This window comes from Sus scrofa, chromosome 10 (genome assembly GCF_054392235.1).
Source record: "Sus scrofa isolate SSC_HxYL_T2T_F1_AM1 chromosome 10, Sscrofa_HxYL_maternal_Yorkshire_Landrace_v2.0, whole genome shotgun sequence".
In the NCBI taxonomy this organism is placed as follows: Eukaryota; Metazoa; Chordata; class Mammalia; order Artiodactyla; family Suidae; genus Sus; species Sus scrofa.
In genome coordinates, this window is record NC_139392.1 from 82,704,473 (window position 1) to 82,724,965 (window position 20,493).

The following is a 20,493-nucleotide window of genomic DNA, read 5'->3' on the forward strand; positions in this document are numbered from 1 at the left end:
GGGGTCAAATTGGAGCAGCAGCTGCTGGCCTACACCATAGCCATATCAATGCCATATCTGAGCCATTTCTGTGACCTAAACCACAGCTCACAGCAAAACTGGATCCTTAACCCACTGAGAGAGGCCAGGGATTGAACCCACATCCTTATAGATACTAGCCAGGTTTGTTTCCACTGAGCCACAACAGGAACTCTGAAAAATTAGAAGTTTTAAACAGATTTGGAAAATATAAAGAAAAATAAACAGAGATGAAGAATGCAATAACTGATATGAAAAATATACTAGAAGGAATCAGTAGTAGACTAAATGGTACATAGGAACAGACCATTGATCTGGAAGACAAGAGTAGTGGAAATCACTGATGCCCAGCAGAAAAAAGAAAAAAGATTGAAAAGAAAGGAAGAGACTTCTGGAACAACATCAAGCCACTAATATTCACATTAGATGAGTCCTAAAAGGGCAAGAGAAAGAAAGAGGGGCAGAGAACATATTTAAAGACATAATAGTTGAAAATGTCCCTAACTTGGGAGATGGAAAAGAAAAAATAAACGTCTAGAAATCCCAGAGAGTCCCAAACAGGATCAGTCCAAAGAGGAACTCACCAAGGCACATTATAATTAAAAAGGCATAAATTGAAGATAGAGAATATTAAAAGCAGCAAGAGAAAAACAATGTTACATACAGTGGCATGCCTGTAAGGCTATCATCTGACTTTTCAGCAGAAACTTTGCAGGACAGAAGGGAGTGGCAAATATATTTATGGATGAAAAGGAATAACCTAGAACCAAGAAAGCTCTATCCAGCAAGGCTGTCATTCAGATTTCATGGGGAGATCAAAAGCTTAACAGGCAATCCAAAGCTAAAAGAGTTCTATACCACCAAACCAGCTTTACCAGAAATATTAAAGGGATAATCTCTAAGCAAAAAAAAAAAAGAAAAGGTCACAACTAGAAACATGAAAATTATGAAAGGAAAAAGCTCATCAGTAAATGCAAATATATAGTAAAAGTAGAAAATCAACCATATTCAAAGCTAATAGGAAGGATTAAATATAAAAGTAGTAAAAGCATCTATATCCACAATATGATGTTAAGAAATACAGAAATAAATGTAAAATATGATCAAAAACCAGTAATCACGAGGGGAGAAGAGTACATATTAAGGATTGTTAAAATGCGTTTGAAATTAAGAGATCAGGATTTAAAACAATCAGGTATATACATAATGGGGGGGAAATTGCTATATATAAATCTCATGGTAACCAAAAACAAATTCTGAAATAAATACACACTCAAAAAAAGAGGAATCCAAACATAATGCTCAATATCAAATCTTTCTCATCAAACTACAAGAGAGGGAAAGAAATAGAAGGGAAGAAAAAAACACGTAGAAAACCAATACTAAAAACTATTAACAAATGGACAATAAGAACACACATGTCAATAATTATTTGAAGTTTAAATGGAATAAATGCTCCAATCAAAAAACATAGAGTGGGAGTTCCCGTCATGGCGCAGTGGTTAACGAATCTGACTAGGAACCATGAGGTTGCGGGTTCGGTCCCTGCCCTTGCTCAGTGGGTTGATGATCCGGCATTGCCGTGAGCTGTGATGTAGGTTGCAGACGCGGCTCGGATCTGGCATTGCTGTGGCTCTGGCGTAGGCTGGTGGCTGCGGCTCCGATTCGACCCCTAGCCTGGGAACCTCCATATGCCGCAGGAGCGGCCCAAGAAATAGCAAAAAGACAAAAAAAAACCCATAGAGTGGGAGTTCCCTTCATGGCTCAGCAGTTAACAAACCCGACTAGGATCCATGAGGATGCAAGTTCAAAACCTGGCCTCACTCAGTGGGTTAAGGATCCTGCATTGCTGTGGTTGTGGTGTAGGCCCACAGGTACAGCTCCAATTCGATCGCTAGCCTGGGAACTTCCATATGCCATGGATGCAGCACTAAAAAAAAAAAAAAAGCAAAAAAAAAAAGAGTGACTGAATGAATATAAAAACAAGACCCCTTATATATGCTGCCTAAGAGAGATTCATTTTAGATATAAAGACATACACATACTAAAGGTGAAAAGAAGGGAAAAAGGAAAGCAAAAGAAAGCCTAGGTTGCAATAGTTATATCAGACAAAATAGACTTTAAAACAAATATTATAATAAGAAACATACATAAGGATATTTTGTAATAATCCAAAGGCTTAATCCAAGAAGATGATATAACAATGGAAAACTATATTCATCCAACATAGGAGCTCCTAAATAAATAAAACAAATATTAATGGACATAAAGGGAGAAACAGTAACACAATAATAGTGAGAAACTTTAAAACCCTACATCAATTGGCCTTTAATGACACGGTAGACCATGTGGACTTAATAGATGTATAGAACATTCCATCCAACAGCAGTAGAACATAATTCAAGTCCACCTAGAACATTCTCAAGGTTAGATCACATAATTGCCCACAAAGCAAGCCTGGAGTAAACTGAAATCATAACCAGTATATTTTCCTGGTTGATACTGGTTGTGCTGTGGAAGTGGCCCTAAAAAGACAAAAGACAAAAAAAAAGAAAAAAGAAAGAAAGAAAGAAAGAGAAAAAACTACAAAATACACAAACATGTGGAGCTAAACAACATGCAACTAAACAACCAATGAATCACTGAAAAAATCAAAGAGGAAATCATAAAATACTTAGAGACATGAAAATGAAGACAAAACAATCCAAAATCTAAGGGACACATTACAAGTAGTTCTAAAATGAAAGTTTATACCAGTGAATACAAACCTCAGAAAACATGAAAAGTCTTTAAAAAGATAAACAAAATTCACAAATCTTTAGCGAATCTCATCAAGAATAAGATACAGGGCCAAAATCAGAAATGAAAAAAGAGCTTAAAACTGATACCACAGAAGCACAAAGGATCATAAGAGATTGCCAGTGGAAACCATATGGCAATAAAATGGACAATTCAGAAGAAATATGCAATCTCACAAGAGTGAACCAAGAAGAAAAAGAAAATATGAACAGACTAATTACCAGTAATGAAATTGAATTAGTAATTAAAACAAACAAAGTCCAAGAAGAAATGGCTTTACTGGAGAATTCTATGAAAAAACTAAAGAAGACTTAACGCCTATACTTCTCAAAGTACTGCACAAAATTGCAGAGGAAGACATGCTTCCAAAGTCATTCTGTGAGGCCAGCATCACATGTTACCAAAATCAAAGAAAGATACTACAGGAAAGAAAATTACACAGATGAACACAGATGCAGAAGTCATCAACAATATATTAGCAAACTGAATTCAACAATACAAAAAGTTCATACACCATAGTCAAGTGGGATTTATCCAAGGATGCAAAGATGTTCCAATATCTGCAAGTCCATCAATGGGATACATTACATCAACAAACTGAAAAATAAAAACTATATAATTATCTCAACAGATGCAAAAAAAGATTTTGACAAAATTCACCATCCATTTATTATAAGAACACTCCAGAAAGGGGGTATACAGAGAATATACCTCAACAAAATAAATGTCATAAATGATAATCCCACAACTAACATCATACTCAACAGTGAGAAATAAAAACATTTCCTCTAAGATGGAACAAGAATAGGATGCCCGTGCTGGCCACTTTTATTCAACATAGTATTGGAAGTCCTAGCCACCACAATAAGACAAAAGAAATAGAAGGAATCCAAATTGAAAAGGGAAAACTAGAAGTTCCCATGGTAGCACAGCAATAGAATCCAACTAGTATCCATAAGGATGCAGGTTCGATCCCTGGCCTTCCTCAGTGGGTTAAGGATCCAGCATTGCCATGAGCTGTAGTGTAGGCTGCAGACGCAGCTCAGATCTGGCATTGCTGTGGCTGTGGCATAGGACAGCAGCTACAGCTCAGATTTAACCCCTAGCCTGGGAACTTCCATGTTCCATGAGTGTGGCCCTAAAAAGACAAAAAAAAAGGGGGGGGGGACTAAAATTGTCGCTATTTGTACAACATGATACTATACAAAGAGAATCCTAAAACAACTACCAAAAATATACTAGTGCTCATCAATAAATTCATTAATTTTCAGGATACAAAATTAATATAGAGAAATATATTGCCATTCTATACACTAATAACAGACTATTGGAAAGAGAAATTAAGGAAATTATCCCATTTACAGTTGCATCAAAAAGAATAAAATACTTAGGAATAAACTTAACCTAAGGAGGTAAGACACTGAGGAAAGGAATCGAAGATGACATAAACAGATGGAAATATGTACCATGTTTATGGATTGGTAGCATTAGTATTTGTTTAAAAACACCATATTACCCAAGGCAATCTACAGATTCAATGCAATTCTTATCAAATTGCCAAAGGCATTTTTTAGGATTAGAAATAATTGTAAAATAGTATGAAAACAAACAAACAAAAAAACCAAATAGGCGAAACAGTCTTGAGAGAGAAGAACAGAGCTGGTGGTAGCATGGTCCCTAACTTCAGACTATACTACAAGGGTCCACTAATCAAAGCTGTGTGATACAGGTACAAAATCAGACATAGATCACAGGAAAAGAGTAGAGAGCCCAGAAATAAGCCCACACACATATGGGCAATTAATCTACAACAAGGGAGATAAGAATGTGAAATGGAGAAAAGGGAAGTCTATTCAGTAAGTGGTGCTGGGGAAACTGAACAGCTATAAGAATGAAATTAGAATATTCTCTAATTAGATTATTCTCTTTAGTCTATACAAAACTAAACACAAAATGGATTAAAGACATAACTGTAAAACTGGAAGCAATGAAGGAGTGTTGTCTTTTCTCCACATCCTCTCCCGCATTTATTGTTTGTTGATTTGTTAATGATGGCCACTCTAACTGGTGTGAGGTGGTACCTCTTCGTTGTTTTGATTTGCGTTTCTCTAATAATTAGTAATGTTGAGCATTTTTTCATGGGCCTGCTGGCCACCTGTAAGTCTTATTTGGAGAAATGTTTATTTAGGTCTTCACCCCATTTTTCAATTGGGTTGTTTGTTTTGTTGTTGTTGTTGAGTTGGATGAATTGCTTGTGTGTTTTGGAGATTAAAACTGTGTCTATTGCATCGTTTGCAAAAGTTTTCTCCCATTCCGGGTTGTCTTTTAATTTTCTTTAATGGTTTCCTTGGCTGTCCAGAAGCTTTTGCATTTAATTAGGTCCCATTGATTTATTTGTGTCTCTGTTGTCTTTATTCTAGGAGGTGGGTTAAACAGGATGTTGCTGTGATGTATGTCAAAGAACATTCTGCCTATGTTTTCCTGTATGAGGTTTATAGTATCTGCCTTAAATTTAGGTCTTTAATCCATTTTGAGGTTTTTTTTTGTGTATGGCATTAGAAAATGTTCTAATTTCATTCTCTTACATGTGGTTGTCCAGTTTTCCCAGCACCATTTATTGAAGAGACTGTCTTTCCTCCATTGGATATTCTTGCCTCCTTTGTCATAGATTAGTTAACCATAGGTACTCGGGTTTATTTCTGGGCTTTCCATCCTGTTCCAATGATTTATATATCTGTTTTTGTGCCAGTACCATACTGTTTTGATGAATGTAGCTTTGTAGTCAAGTGTGAAGTCAGGGAGACTGATTCCTCCAGTTCCTTTTTTTCTTTTTAATATTGCTTTGGCTATTCAAGGTCTTTTGTGTTTCCATTCAAATTTTAAAATATTTTGTTCTGGTTCTAAGGAATGTCATTGATAATTTAATAGGGACTCCATTCTCCTTAGTTATATCTATTGGGAAAAGACCAGAGAGCCTAAAATATATTAGGTAATGTTCCCTAACTGTACGTGGCTATAGATCATATTACTTTCACAAAATGTTGTTACTTATTGAAAACCTGCCTGCCTACTCTGATGCATTTTTGTTTATTTTGTTCATGATGCGCCAGGTCGTACCCTCTCTGTAAAGAATGCCGTATGGTTACATTAGTGTGACCTTTTACATTTATTCATGGGCTCAGCCATTTCCTCAAAGAAGACTTCTACTGGATAATATCAGGATGATGACAGGTTTACAGCAACACTTACACGGTCTACTAGAACTAACATTCATGCACTAAACTTTTGACCCAGGGAAACAGGCATTCAAACAGAGCCCTTTGTTAAAACCACTAACATTAAAAAGGCAACTGTATGCCCTAGGATAAACCCTTTAGGTCCCCAATCCTAGGCATCCTTATCTCAGTATGAACACCTTTTTAGTAACTTTCATGTATTTTTTATGTCATCAAACGTAGGAAATAGTTGTTAATTATACCAAAAAATTCAAATTACATTAAAACTCAAATGGAAAAGGATCTAATCAGAATCCTAGTTCTGGTACAATTTCACCATTTCCTCCTTACAAGACATAAAGTCTACATGCTAGAGGAAACTTAGAGGCACTTTTTCTCAACCCAGTACACATCGCATTATTCTTTAAATCAGTAATGCCTACATGATTTACAGTTATATAACCTAAAAGGGAATTAAAATTTTCCTTGGTAAGTCAAAGAATCTCTGGCTCATGGTAAGTTTCTGTGACTGAGAAGACTGTGATTTACATTTCTTTGTTGGAAAAAGTGTTTTGTGCCGCACTGGGTATATCCCTACAGAATAAGTATCCTTTTAATATAAACCTGGAAATTATATTATTATTGTACCTTTTCTAAGATGATTTCAACTTGTATGAGAGGCAGCACCGTATAGGAAAAGCACTGGTTTGGGTATTGCAGAAAAAGCACTTTTTAAGCACAAAGTAGTACATCAATTTTGTCTTTCCTTGGATATTTGGTTTTGGTCAAATAGTAAATATCTCTAAGCTTTAATATAATGTGGATTATATCATTGCTTCATTTGTTCTACGTTAAGATTTTGTGATTCTCCAAACCAGATATTTTGATATAATTCATGTTACATAACAACAAGTGCTAATTAAGTTAGTGCTGCACACACACACACACACACACACACACACACACACGCACGCGCGCGCACGCACACACACCTTTGTATGTAAATGGTTACCAAGCGAAATGATTTGAAATTTGTTCCTTCTGCAGGGACTAATGTAGAAGGCTCGAGAGATAAAACTATAAGAGGTGTACAAAAGGGACAATTCAAGACGCAATCGATGAATCTCCCTGGTAAGAACAAGAATTTTACAAATCTAAGATTTCAGGTTTACTTATCTTCTCTGGAGTTTAATTAAATAAGGATCATTAATAACATCAGTATCTATGGTTTATTATTACATGGACAAAAGTTTTCAAGATTTCCTTCCTTTAATTAGCTGAATTTTTGTTATTAAATATCAGTATAAAACTAGCTACACATTAGTTTTAGAACTCACTCATTTAGGATGTAATCCATAAAAACCAAGACTTTAATATCCTTAGAGTATGTTTGGTACTAATATGTCCAATTACATTCTATTTAACTGCTATGTTTGGCTTAGAATTTTCAAGTGCGGAAAGGCTCACTGAGGAATGTGATAAGAAGAGTGTAACAGATGGTTATCTCAGTGATTATCAATTCCCTCTTTATTAGAGCTGGAGTAACAGGGTTAGACGCACTTCTTTATGCTGTTTTCAGTGATACTGAAAGAAGACACCTTAATACAGAAAAGAAAGGGAAACAGACATTCAAACAGAGCCTTGTTAAAAGCACAGATATCAAGAGGCAGCTGTGTGCATGCCCAAGGAAGTGTCCACTGTGGAGCAACATGTTTGGCTTCACACCTCCGGGGAAAGAGATGTCAGTAAGATACCTCTGAGAAGTCACTGTAAACAAACAAATGAGCAAGCAAACAAGCATGGTAAGCAACAAGCCCCAAAAAGGAGAACAGAAATCAGAATCCAGAGATGCTGTATTATCTAAAATGTCCAGGTATTAGCAAAAAAAAAAAATTGATGTGCATGGAAAGAGTAAATTGTGATACAAGCACAAGAAAAAGCAAGAAACAAAATATCCTTGTGAGAATCCTAGATGTTAGACTTAGCATAAAATGACTGCCTAGAAGTTATTATAAATGTGTTCAAAATATTAAAGGAAACCATGCAAGAAGAAATCAAAGTTATAAAAATATTTCATCAAAAAGACAGTTTCAAACTAAAATTAAAAATTAATGTAAAAAAACCAGATGCAAATCAAATTCTGTGGTTGAAAATGCACAATAAGTTAAACGAAAGTATCACCTCAGGGGTTCAAGAGATTTGATTGGTCTGAAGAAAGAAACAGCAAACTTAAAGTAATGGGAATGCTAGGGGAACAGAGAAAGGAGCGGTAAAAAATATATGAAAAGATGGCTGAAAACTATGAAAACTATTCAGTGAAAATTATAAACCTACACATTCAAGCTCAATGAAATTTAAGTAGGATAAGCACAGAGAAATACACAACTAGACCCATCATAGTAAAAGCATTGAAAGACTAGGACAAAAATAAGTTCTTGAAAGCAACAAGAGAAAACCAAATGATGGTGTAAACCAGAACCCTCATAACTATCATTTAGCAACAGAAGCTATGGAGGCCAGAAGGCAGTAGGATGGGGAATTGAAATGATGAAAGCAAAATCTGTCATCTAAGAAAATTATATCAGGCAAACTATCTCTCAAAAATGAAGGTGAAATAAAGAGATTCCCAAACAAACAGAAAAGACAACCTACAGACTGGAAGAAAATATTTGCACATGATGTGACCAACAAGGACTTAATTTCAGAAATGCATAAACAGCTTATATAATTCAGTAACAAAAAATTAACACCCAATCAAAAAATGGACGGAAAATCTGAATAGGCATCCCTCCAAAGAAGACATACAGATGGCCAATAGGCACATGAAAAGATGTTCAACACTGCTAACTATTAGAGAAATGCAAATTAAAACTAAAATGAGATACCACCTCACATCAATCAAAATGGCCATCATTAAAATAGGAACTCTCCTACTCTGTTGGCAGGAATGTAAATTGGTGCAGCCATTGTGGAAAACAGAATGGAAGTTCCTGGAAAAAACTAAGAGTTGCGTATGATCCAGCAATCCCACTCTTGGGCACATATCCAGACAAAACTATAGTTTGAAAAGATACATGCCCCACAGTATTCATTGCAGCACTCTTTACAATAGCCAAGACATGGAAACAACAGAAATGTCCATCAAGAGATAAATGGATATACACACAACTTGGAATGGACCTAGAGCTTATCAGACTAAGAGAAAAAGAAAGACAAATACCATATGATATCACTTAAATGTGGAATCTAAAAAATGACACAAATCAGCATATCTGTGAAACAAAACAGATTCACAGGGATAGAGAACAGATTTATGGTTGCCAAGTCATGGGGGAGTGAGGGACTGGGAGTTTGGGATTAGTAGAGGCAAACAATTTTATATGTGATGGATAAACAACAAGGTTCTACTCTATAGCATGGGGAACTATATTCAATATCCTGTGATAAGCCATAATGGAAAAGAATATATATATATGAATTATGTTTCATATAATTATGGAAATGAATATATATTATATAATTATATATATAATTATATATTCAGAAGTTAACCCAACATTGTTAATCATCATAAATCAATTATAATTCAATAACTTTTTTTTTAAATGAAATTCCCAAGTAAATAAAACTGCAGTGAATCCAATGCTAGCAGACCCACTTTACAAGAAAAGCTAGAGAAGATTCTTACCACTGAAAATGAGTGATCTCACACAGTAATTTGAATCCACAAAAATGAAATAAAAATAAACAAACCAAAAAAACATGGCTTAGAGTAATTCTTCTATTACAAAAGACCATATAAATGTGTATTTGTCTCTTTTTCCCTTTAATTGATTTAAAAGATAATTGTATAACACAATAGGTATAAAACGTATTCTTGGGCTGCTAACATATAAACATTTAATGTGTTACACAAGAGTACTGCAAAGAACATGGTGTGAACAAGGATGAATTTAAATCAGAAAATGACACTAGATGGCAACTTGAATCCATAGCAACCAATGAAAAGAACCAAAGATTGTGAATGAAAATGATAATGTAACAACACTATAAATATTACATATGTGCACTAATTTTGTCTCTCAGCTTCTTTAAAAGTTATAAAGTTTCATAAAAAATTATAAAAACAATTTTAACCATGTCTTTAAATACAAGTGAATGAATAATGCAATTGCATAAAATGGGAATAAAGGAATAAAACTACATGGGAATCATATGTCTACATTTTCCTGGAATTAGTATAAATCTGAAGTTGATTCTAAAATGAACTATGCTGATTGTTGTACATTCTATGACTATATTAGTAGCTGTTGATTATACATTTAAAAGGAGCGTATTGTATATTATGTTAAACATTAAAAAAACAGTTCAGTGAACTCCAAGCACAATAGGAATTTTTTAAATACTTTAAAACAATGAGAGGAGATGGTGAAGGAGGAAAATTGTGGCTCTTAATGGTTTTCTTCACCACATACCATAAATGCTCCTCATGTTTAACCCAGTCTCCCCTCAAGGGCTATTCTCATGGCCTCCTTGCGTATCCAAGGATCCACTGTTTTCTTACTTCAGATGAATCAGTTCTTCTTCTTCTTATCTATTGGAGAAAGATTGCGTATGTCTGCTAAGGCTCTCCAGTTATGTGTTGCTTTAGTGCACATTACTTTCACACATACAATAGCTTAATGACTGAAAACTTGTTCTGAAACCAACCCAACCTTTGGTTTTAGTAATGATACCACATGTGGTTTCCAACTCTGTTTAGGTTGCAGTGCTGATAAACTTCTGCCTGAGTGACAGTGCAAACTTGAAATACTCGTGGGCCTGGCCATTGCTCCAAAGCAAGACTTCCAATCTATAATATCAGATATGACAGGTTCCAGCTTCAGTTACCTGCTGCGTTAGAACCAAATTTTGCCCACAAAACTTATACTTTATCCCGGTCTACAAACTGCTTATTATTCTTTACCATCTCTAATGCCTCCTTGACTTACAGTTACATACCTTTAAAAAAAAAAAAGAAATTAGGAGTTCCCGTCGTGGCTCAGCCGTTAATGAAACTGATTAGTATCCATGAGGACATGGTTTCGATCCCTGGCCTATCTCAGTGGGTTAAGGATCCAGCGTTGCGACCTGTGGTATAGGTCGCAGATGTGGCTCGGATCCCATGTTGCTGTGGCTGTGGCGTAGGCCATCAGCTACAGCTCCAATTTGACCCCTAGCCCGGGAACCTCCATGTGCCATGGGTACGGCCTTAAAAAGACAAAAAAAAAAAAAAAAAAAAAAAAAGGAAAGAAAGAAAGAAAAAAGAAAGAAAGAAATTAAATTATTCCAGGACCGGGAGTTCCCATTGTGGCTCAGTGAGTTACAAATCTGACTAGGACCCATGAGGATGCAGGTTCGATCATGGCCTCACTCAGTGGATTAAGGATCCGGCATTGCCGTGACCTGTTGGGTAGGTCGCAGATGCACCTCGGATCCTTCCTTGATGTGGTTGTGGGTAGGCTGGCAGTTGTGGGTAGGCTGGCAGCTACAGCTCTAATTCAACCCCTAGCCTGGGAATTTCCATATGCCATGCATGTGACCCTAAAAAGAAAAAATATATATATATTTATTTATATTTATATATAAATATATAAAATATATATATATTTCTGGACAAGTCAAGGAATTTCTGCCTCACATTAATATTCTGTGACTGATGCCTGTTGGTTGCAACTTGACCTGGAAAAAAATGTTATGTCCCACCTCACCAGGTATATCCTTACCATATAAATGTGCTTTTAGTGTACACAAGGAAGTTAAATTTATTAATATAAACTCTCTAGGATGACTTAAATTTGCAAGACTTCTGTATTTTGTGGGGGAAAAAAAACCCTAGTTAAGGAATTATGAGGCATCAATTTATGGATCTGTTTGTCACTACCTGTATAAGTGGCCTTGGCCAAATCACTAAACATTTCTGAGACTCAATATGAGAGGCTTATACGATTGCTCTTTCATTTCTAAGGTGTTTTGATTCTGTCAGTCAGATTTCATTATTATTCTTTTTCTATAATAAAATAATGATAATTAAAGGAATATTATATATACACAAACTCACACAACTACCTGATAATATTTACCTTATAAAAGTGTTTTCAAACTGTTTATTTATATAGACCCTGATACAGACAGGCTCCCAGATACTATTGGAATAGGTATACTAAAGAGAGAAATGATGACACTATCCAAGAAGCCTCCTGGTAAGAACAAGAATGTTTCAAGTCTATTTCTACTGCATTTATCTCTCTGGGGTTTATTTAAGTTTGGATATAAAAGACTATAGTATCTATATGCTGTAATTATAGGGTGAAATATTTAAATTAATTCCCTCTGATTATTAGTGGAACACATCAATTTTATCAATAGAAAAATAGCCACATAGTGTGAGTTTTAGAATCCTTCACTAAAAAACAAAACAAAAAAACACCTCTGTAAAAATTCTGTGCTACAGTGAGCTTGGAATATGCTTGATGGAAGCATGTCAAATACAACTCAATTCCTCTTTCAGGCTACAAGGACCGTTGCTTTGTGTTTACAAAAGCAGAAAGGCTAGTTTACAAATGCGATTATGAGAGACTTGGTACATGTTTATTTCATTGGTTAATTACTGATTGATTACTAATTCCCTCTAGATAATTAAACTACCAGGCGCATGTTCACTATCTCAGGTGAAGTAGAGAGCTTTAGTTTTGTTGTATAGCTCACAGCTTATATTACCGTGCCTTGTCTTGACGTGACAGTGTTTGACACACTTGTGGATCTTTGGTGTGAGGTTAAAGGCAGAGAGCTTAACAGCAAAATAAGGGGAACAGACATTCAAAGGACAAAACAACCATCATCCAAAGGAGACTAGTTTGCAGCTCAAGTCTGGGCCCCCTTAGGAGCAACATTAAAAGCTTCACACTGCAGAGCAGCAGACTTCTCTGCAAGAGAAAACACTCCGGCCTAGTCACTAAATAAGCAGGCAAACGGCAAGAGCAAACCTCCAGAGGGGAAGGGAACTCACTATCCAGATGTCCTGTGATGTATTAGCTAAACTCTCCAGGTTTTAACCCAACGCCCAAAGAAAAACATGAGACATGCGAAGAAACAGTGACGTGTGACTCGCAGAAACTTCAGGAGGGTGGGTTTGAAAAATGGGTTAAGCAGTGAGAGGGTATTTATTGTGAAGGAGGGAACTGCGATTCTTACTAAATTGCTTTAGCCTATGCCTTTTCCCCTCTGCTCCCAAACGCTCTTCTTAATGCTTCCTTGCTTACATAAGCATCCTTACATGCTTATTTCAACTGGGCCTGTCATTCTTGACCTCTACCCGTTAGAGAAGAAGCAGAGAGCCCCAATTACATCTACTAATATCCCTCATTTTGCATTGCTGTAGCTCATACTGCTCTCACAAAATGCAATTATGTACTTGCTGAAACTTGTTTGTCCAGTCTGAGGTATTTTGGATCATTTTGGTAATGATACCCCAAGCTGGCCTCCTCCTCTTTGCATTTTGGCTCCAAGGGTCACAGTACAATCTTTCATACTTAACTCCTGGTCTCAGCCACTACGACAAGGCAAGATCCACCTTATGGTGTCAGGTTCTGGAGCAGCTTCCAGCCTCGGGTACATGCTCCTCTGTAACCAGCTTTCAGTGTACTGGACACCTTATTTGACCCAAGTCACCAATCCTACTTACCCCTTTTTTAGCATGAAAAGTTTTCTTTAATAAGTTTCATGTAGTTTTCCCCTCCTTTGACCTAGCTAGTAGTTTCTAAGCCCTGCAAAATGTTCAGATCACAGGAAGAACGCAAACGGAATGAATGGGATGCAGTCCCAGTGCTGATACCGTTACAGATTTACCCAGCTTCCCCTGCCCAGCTACAAGGTGTACTTCCCAAGAGGACCTGGTAGGCAGTTTTGCTTAGACGGCAGAATATCTTGTTCTCCCTCTACACCATTGGTGTCTCCTTGATTTACGTAACCTGAGAAATGGCGTGAGATGGTCTGGAGAGAGTCAAAGAATTGCTTCCCGGTAGTAACTTGCTGCGAAATGGAACCATGGTTGGTTACTTGACCAGTGGCGGGAAAAGATGCCATGTCCCTCCCAGTAAGCATATCCTTACAGTCTGAGAGTGCTCTTAGTGTCAGTTTGGAAGATAGATATCCTTTACATGAACTTCCCAGGATGATTAAATTTGTATGAAACCCAGCATTGTCTATAGAGAGCACTGGTTAAGGAATTATGAGGCATCAGCTTATGCTCTGTATGTGTTTATCTCTGTATGTGTTCCCAATCAAGTCACAAAACATCTCTAAGCTGCAATATCATGAGGCTTATATGATTGCTAAGAGCCCTTCAAATTCTACTGTTTTATGACTGTGCAATGCAGACATTATATCATTTCCCTTCTGTAATAACAAATACTGAATAAGTACTACACACACACACACACACACACACATGTGTGTGTTAAAAGTTATCTTAGAAAGTGTTTTGTAATCTGTTTTATATCTATAGAGACTGATACAGAACACAGAACAGATAATGGCAGAAGAGCAAAAATAAGTGGTAAAATCAAGGCACATCTTAAGAGTCAACCTGGTAAGAATGAAAATTTTTCAAGTCTAATGTTTATGGTTTATGTCTTCTCTGGGATTTAATTAAGTTTGAATCATAATGATAATAGTAAAATTATTATTAATAATGTGTCAGTATTATTGGTCAGTAATCTTCATGAATTGCCTCTTAAAATTAAACTAATATTTACTATCAATGGAAATTTAGCTGGATATTATTTGTTTTTTAGCTCATCCACTAGGAAAGCAATGCACAAAATCCAATGCTTTAATGATCTTAGAATATGCTTGGTTTAAGTATTTCCAGTTGCTATTTTAGTCACTTTTTTACTGCCGTAGAAGGGAATATTGCTTTGATTTTGAAAAAGCAAAATGGCTAGCTAATGAGTATTATAAGAGGAATGTAGCATTTATTTCATCTGTTACCAATTACTTATAGTAATTAAGTTGGCCTGTAAATTCATATCTGTTAGAGTTCTCTAGCTGTGTTATTTAAATCACACTCCTTGCTGTAGCAGTTTTAGATACATTTCTCTTTGATGCAAGAAATACTGTAGTTATGAACTTCTTGCAGAATTGATGCTGAAAGCTAGAATTTAAAAATAACAGTCTCAGATAAAAGCACCAAAATATATGTTTTCACTGAAATTTAAGATTAGGGCAAGTTTCAGAAATCTTTGAAATTTCAAAAATTTTTAAACTTTGCTTTCAAATGCTTTATTTATATTACATTCTTTCTTTTATTCCTGAAAAAAAACGTGTTGTTAAAAATTATCAAATAGGGAGTTCCCGTCGTAGCTCAGCAGTTAATGAACCCGACTAGGATCCATGACCTAGCAGGTTCGATACCTGACCTCACTCAGTGGGTCAAGGATCCAGTGTTGCTATGAACTGGTGTAGGTCTGAGACACTGCTCAGATCTGGTGCTGCTGTGGCCATGGCGTAGACCGGCAGCTGTAGCTCGGATTTGACCCCTAGCCTGGGAACTTCCACATGCCATAGGTTTCTGCCCTCAAAAGGAAAAAAAAAAAAAAAGGAAAAGAAAAGTATCAAATAAAAATTATTTTATTTTTAAAATCAGATTTTAACTGAGGAAAAGCTGGTGGTATAAAAGTGAAATTGTTTGAATCAAGCAGTTAAATTTGGTTTGTGTTTTACTCTGACAAATTTTGTATATTATGTTAAGCCATTTTTCCATGGCTTTAATTTTTAGAGTATTTTTGTTTAGTTTCTTTCAATTACTTTTGTTTCAATGTTGTTTATTAATATGAATCCTTGTCAATCTTGAGTAGTAACCTTAGACACGGCAAGAAAGTGCTCTCCTTTACATTCAATTTAAAATGTGTTACCTTTTGGAGTTCCCATTGCGGCTCAGCGGTAATGAACCTAATTGACATCTATGAGGATGAGGGTTCTATCCCTGGCCTCACTCAGTGGGTTAAGGATCTGGCGCTGCTGTGAGATGCAGAATAGGTCGCAGACATAGCTTGGATGTGGCATTGCTATGGCTGTGGCATAGACTGGCAGCTGCAGCTCCGATTCGACCCCTAGCCTGGGAACTTCCATGTACCACATATGTGGCTCTAAAAAGTGAAATTAATTAATTAATTAATTAATTAATTAAAATGTCATACCATTTAATAATGCAGTTAATTTTTAATTATTTTATACTTATTTATTAATGGTGAGTTTATAATTAAATGCTGTAAAGAAAATTTGAACAATATAAATTTCCTTGAGGAAAGGTATCGAGAATACAGATCAAAAATAGAAATGAATATACTTGCTTAAGGTAAAATGTTGTTTTAAAGATCAAAATTAAGTAAGATTCCATCTAAGAACACAGAAACAAGAAAAGGAAGAGAAAAATGAAGAAATAGTTTATAGAAATTAAAGTGATAGTAGTCAAAGTAGGGGAAGAAAAAATTTACAACTGCAGAAATAAAGACTAATACTTGGAGAATGGAGAATAGTACACAAATATTAATAGTATCAATATGAAATTTTTCTTTTTAAATTTTACTTTAGGTGTGAATTTACTTGAAAACAAAGATATGTCCATACAACATCAAACAGATTTTTTTACCAAGCGCATCATACCAGGTAAATTATCAACAAATGTGATCAATTTTTCACCCTTTGGCAATCAAAGTAAAAGATATAACAATATAAAATAAATATCTAATTACTTAGAATAGTTTTTATAACATTCTTTTTTAAATTTCACTACTTATGAAATAGTTTAAACATTCCAAAAATCTGACATAAATGTTAAAGAGCAAAAATAGTAAAAATAACTACAGCTACAGTAATTTGTTAACGGATATACCATGTAAACAAAAGATAAACCATGCCTTCAGAAACGTTAAAGCAGAGAGGAGGACTGATGGCCCTGCGATGGTAACACAGCTCATTCCTGATTTCACTCCTCCTCACTAGAACAAGCAAAAACTTCATGGACCAGACACCACTGAGAAAATCCTAAAACATGGGAGTGAGGCTGCCGTGCTGTCCTGCATCACAGAGACCAAAACAGTCTTTATTAGATGGGTGAGAGGAGTTGCTACACAGTGACTGTATTGCCCTTGCCCCCAGGCGGTGCAGCCCCACACCAAGAGGCCTCCCCTGACTGCTCTGTTCCTCCAGTTTGAAACAAGAGCTCAGGGTGGATTTCCAACTTCCCAGCATTATGGGTTGCATCTTGGGAGCCCCTACTCCAGTCTCAAACCACAGGGATTTCAGGGTAATCTGTTGGGCTTGACTACTGGGAATCTGATTCTTGCAACAATCAGCACAAGGATCTTGGCACACCAGAATTCTTACCACAGCACCCAGGCGGTAGTCCCAACCAGCAGATTTGTTCATCCGGAATGACAGGAGGCTGATGCACTCTCCCCAGGTAACACATTGGGGTGCAGGTCTATATGATTGGTTTTTTCAAGTAAAGAGCCTTGAAAATTCTGGAGCCTGGTCTACTCCCACTCAAGCAGGGAGCTGAGTAAGAATACAACCTGCAGCCTAACCAGCCTGGGAACCTAGGAAGCTGCATAGCCCATGCCATAGCCCTCCTTATGGTGGCAGTTGAACAGAACCTATGGCTTTCTCCATCTGCAGAGAAAAGCCAGTGGCATTGTCTGTCCCGAGAATTCAGGGCATAGTCTTGACTGATCTGGGTTCCCAGCAATAAGCCTTGCAGGCCCTGGGACCTGTTCTGCTACCTTGCCAAGGCAGGAAAATAATTGATAGACCTGCCTAATACTAAGTATACTACTTAGTCCCAGCCATATAGTAAGGCCCAGGAAAACCAGGCAACTACAGACCCCATCCTATAGCTTCAGTTGGGCAATGAACCAAACCATCAGTCCTATCCAGCTTTCTTAGTCAGTTCCACCTCCAGCCCCTGACCTTGGAGCTTGGGCAGTGGCCTCACCCCAAAATACATACTGATAGCAAGCTCCATCTGCCCAAGGATATCACCAGCAGGCTCATCCAGAAACCCAAACTGAGCTGACTAATGAAGAACTGTCTCTGCCAGAGTTGACCTTGTAAAGTCTGAAAGAGGGGACCACTTACTCAAATACATAGATGCCAAGGTAGGAATAAAGGATCATAAAATTAGGTAAACATGACACAGCAAAGGAAACAAGTGATGCTGTAATAGCTGACCCTAAAAGAAAAGAGAGATAATAAATGCTGGCCTGGATTTGGAGGAAAGGGAATTTTTTTGTACTGTCGGTGGGATTGTAAGTCGGTATGGTCACTATGGAAACCAGTATGGAGAATGTTTAAAAAGTTAAAAGTGGAACCACCATATGACCAAACAATTCCACTTCTGGGACTACAGCCAAAGGAAATGAAAATACCAACTTTAAAAGGTATCTTCACCCCATGCTCATAGCAATATTATTTACATAGCCAAGACAGAAACAAGCTGAGTATCCATCACTGGATGAATGAAAAAGAAGTTATGGTATACATGCCCGCGTGCGCGCGTGTGCACACACACACAATGGAATAGTATTTGAACATAAAAAAAAAACAAGGAAATGATACCATTTATGACAACGTAGGTGGACCTTAAAGACATTATGGTAAGTAAAATAAGTCAAAGAAAGATAAATACTGTATGTTCTTATATGTGGAATCTAACAAACAACAAACAAACTCATAGGAAAAGATCAGACTTTTTGCCAGAGGCAGATCAATTAACAGAATCAAGGGTTGAGATAATCCTCATATATATTGACAACTAATATTTGATAAAGGAGCTAAGAATGTTCAGTGGGGAATCGGTAGTCTCTTCAATGAATGGTGTTGGCAGATTGGATATCCACATGTAAGAATAAAATTGAACCTGTACCTTATATTGTTAATAAAAATTAACTCAAAACGGGTAAAGACTTAAAGGTGCAATCTAAAACCTCAATACTCCTTCAAGAAAGCAGAGTGAAAAAGCTCTTTGACATTGGTCTTAGCAATGATATTTTGGACATTACAGTCAAAGCACAAGCAACAAAACCAAATGGCAACAGATGAAACAACATCAAACTGAGACGCTCTTGGATGTCAAAAGAAACCATCAAATATCAAAAGGCAACCTAAGGAATGCTTTAGGAGAAAATATTTTGAAACCATCTGATAAGGGTTTAATATCCAAACTATATGAAGACTCACACACCTCAATATCAAAAAATAAACAATGTGACTATAAAATGAGCAAAGAATCTGAACATTTTCCCAAAGAAGACATGTGAATGGCTGCTGGATACATGAAAAGGTGTTCCACATCACTAATCAAGAAAATACAAATCAAGGCCACAGCGAGATATCATCTCACCCCTGTTAAAATGACTGTTACCAGAAAGACAAGAGAACACGTGGTAAGGCTATGGGGAGAAGGAAACCATCATATACTGTTGGTGAGACTGTAAAGTGATACAACCACTGTGGAGAACAGTACAGATGTTCCTCAAACAATTAAAAATAGAACTATCGTATTATCCAAAAATTCTGCTTCTGGGTATGTATCTGAAAGAAATGAAATCACTGTTTAGAAGATATACCCGCAACTCCTGTGTTGATTGTAGCCTTGTTCACAATAGCCAAAACATAGAAACAAATCTCCATAGACAGAGAACAGAGAAAGACAAAAAATATATACAATCGAATATCATTCAGCCATGTAAAAAGAGAGAATCGAGCCATTTGGGACAACATGGAGTTTGAGGTCATTATATAAGTTAAATAAGTGAAACAGAGAAAACATTTGTATGATATCATTCATATATAGAATCTAAAAAAAATCTAATCTCGACTCGGAAACAAGGAGTAGAATGGTGGTTACGAGGGGCTGCTGGGTGAAGGAAATGGGAGGTTGGTTAAAGGGCACAGACTTCTAGTGAGAAGAGGAGTAAATCCTGGGATCTAATGTAGAGTGTGATGCCAGGATAATACAACACTGTGTTAGACATTTGAAATCTGCTATGAGAGAAGATGTTCAGTGTCCTCACTACAAAATTGTAAAAGGTGTGTGTTGATGAGTAGAGACGAAGGGTCTAACTAAGCCTATTGTGGTAATCTTTTCATTATATATACATGTATCAGGCTGTCACATCGAGCACCTTAAACTTATGCACTGTTTTATGTCACTTCTCTGAGGAGCAGTGGTAATACTGTATAGACGTATAATAGAGTATTATTTAGTCTTAAAGCAGAGGACATCCCACATATGGAACAACATGGATGAACCTGGAAGACAGTAAAGCTGAATGAAATAACCAAGCCACAGAAGGACAAAGAATGCACACTTTCACTTACGTGAGATGTCAAACAATCAAACTCACATAAGCGGAGAATG

At 36.5% G+C, this 20,493-nt stretch overlaps 1 protein-coding gene across 3 annotated transcripts in view; it reads left to right on the top strand.

The window, feature by feature from the left end:
- CCDC7 (coiled-coil domain containing 7) overlaps nucleotides 1-20,493 on the top strand; it is a 336,376-nt gene that overhangs the window by 305,891 nt on the left and 9,992 nt on the right. For all 3 annotated transcript variants that reach the window (XR_014818070.1, XR_014818072.1, XM_084980435.1), the window contains 4 exons: nucleotides 7,080-7,163; nucleotides 12,191-12,274; nucleotides 14,578-14,661; nucleotides 16,665-16,739. Coding sequence is in view for 1 of the 3 variants with exons in the window: in XM_084980435.1 (XP_084836561.1) it covers nucleotides 7,080-7,163; nucleotides 12,191-12,274; nucleotides 14,578-14,661; nucleotides 16,665-16,739 (327 nt within the window). In the remaining 2 variants the exon portion in view is untranslated. The remainder of the gene's footprint in view (nucleotides 1-7,079; nucleotides 7,164-12,190; nucleotides 12,275-14,577; nucleotides 14,662-16,664; nucleotides 16,740-20,493) is intronic.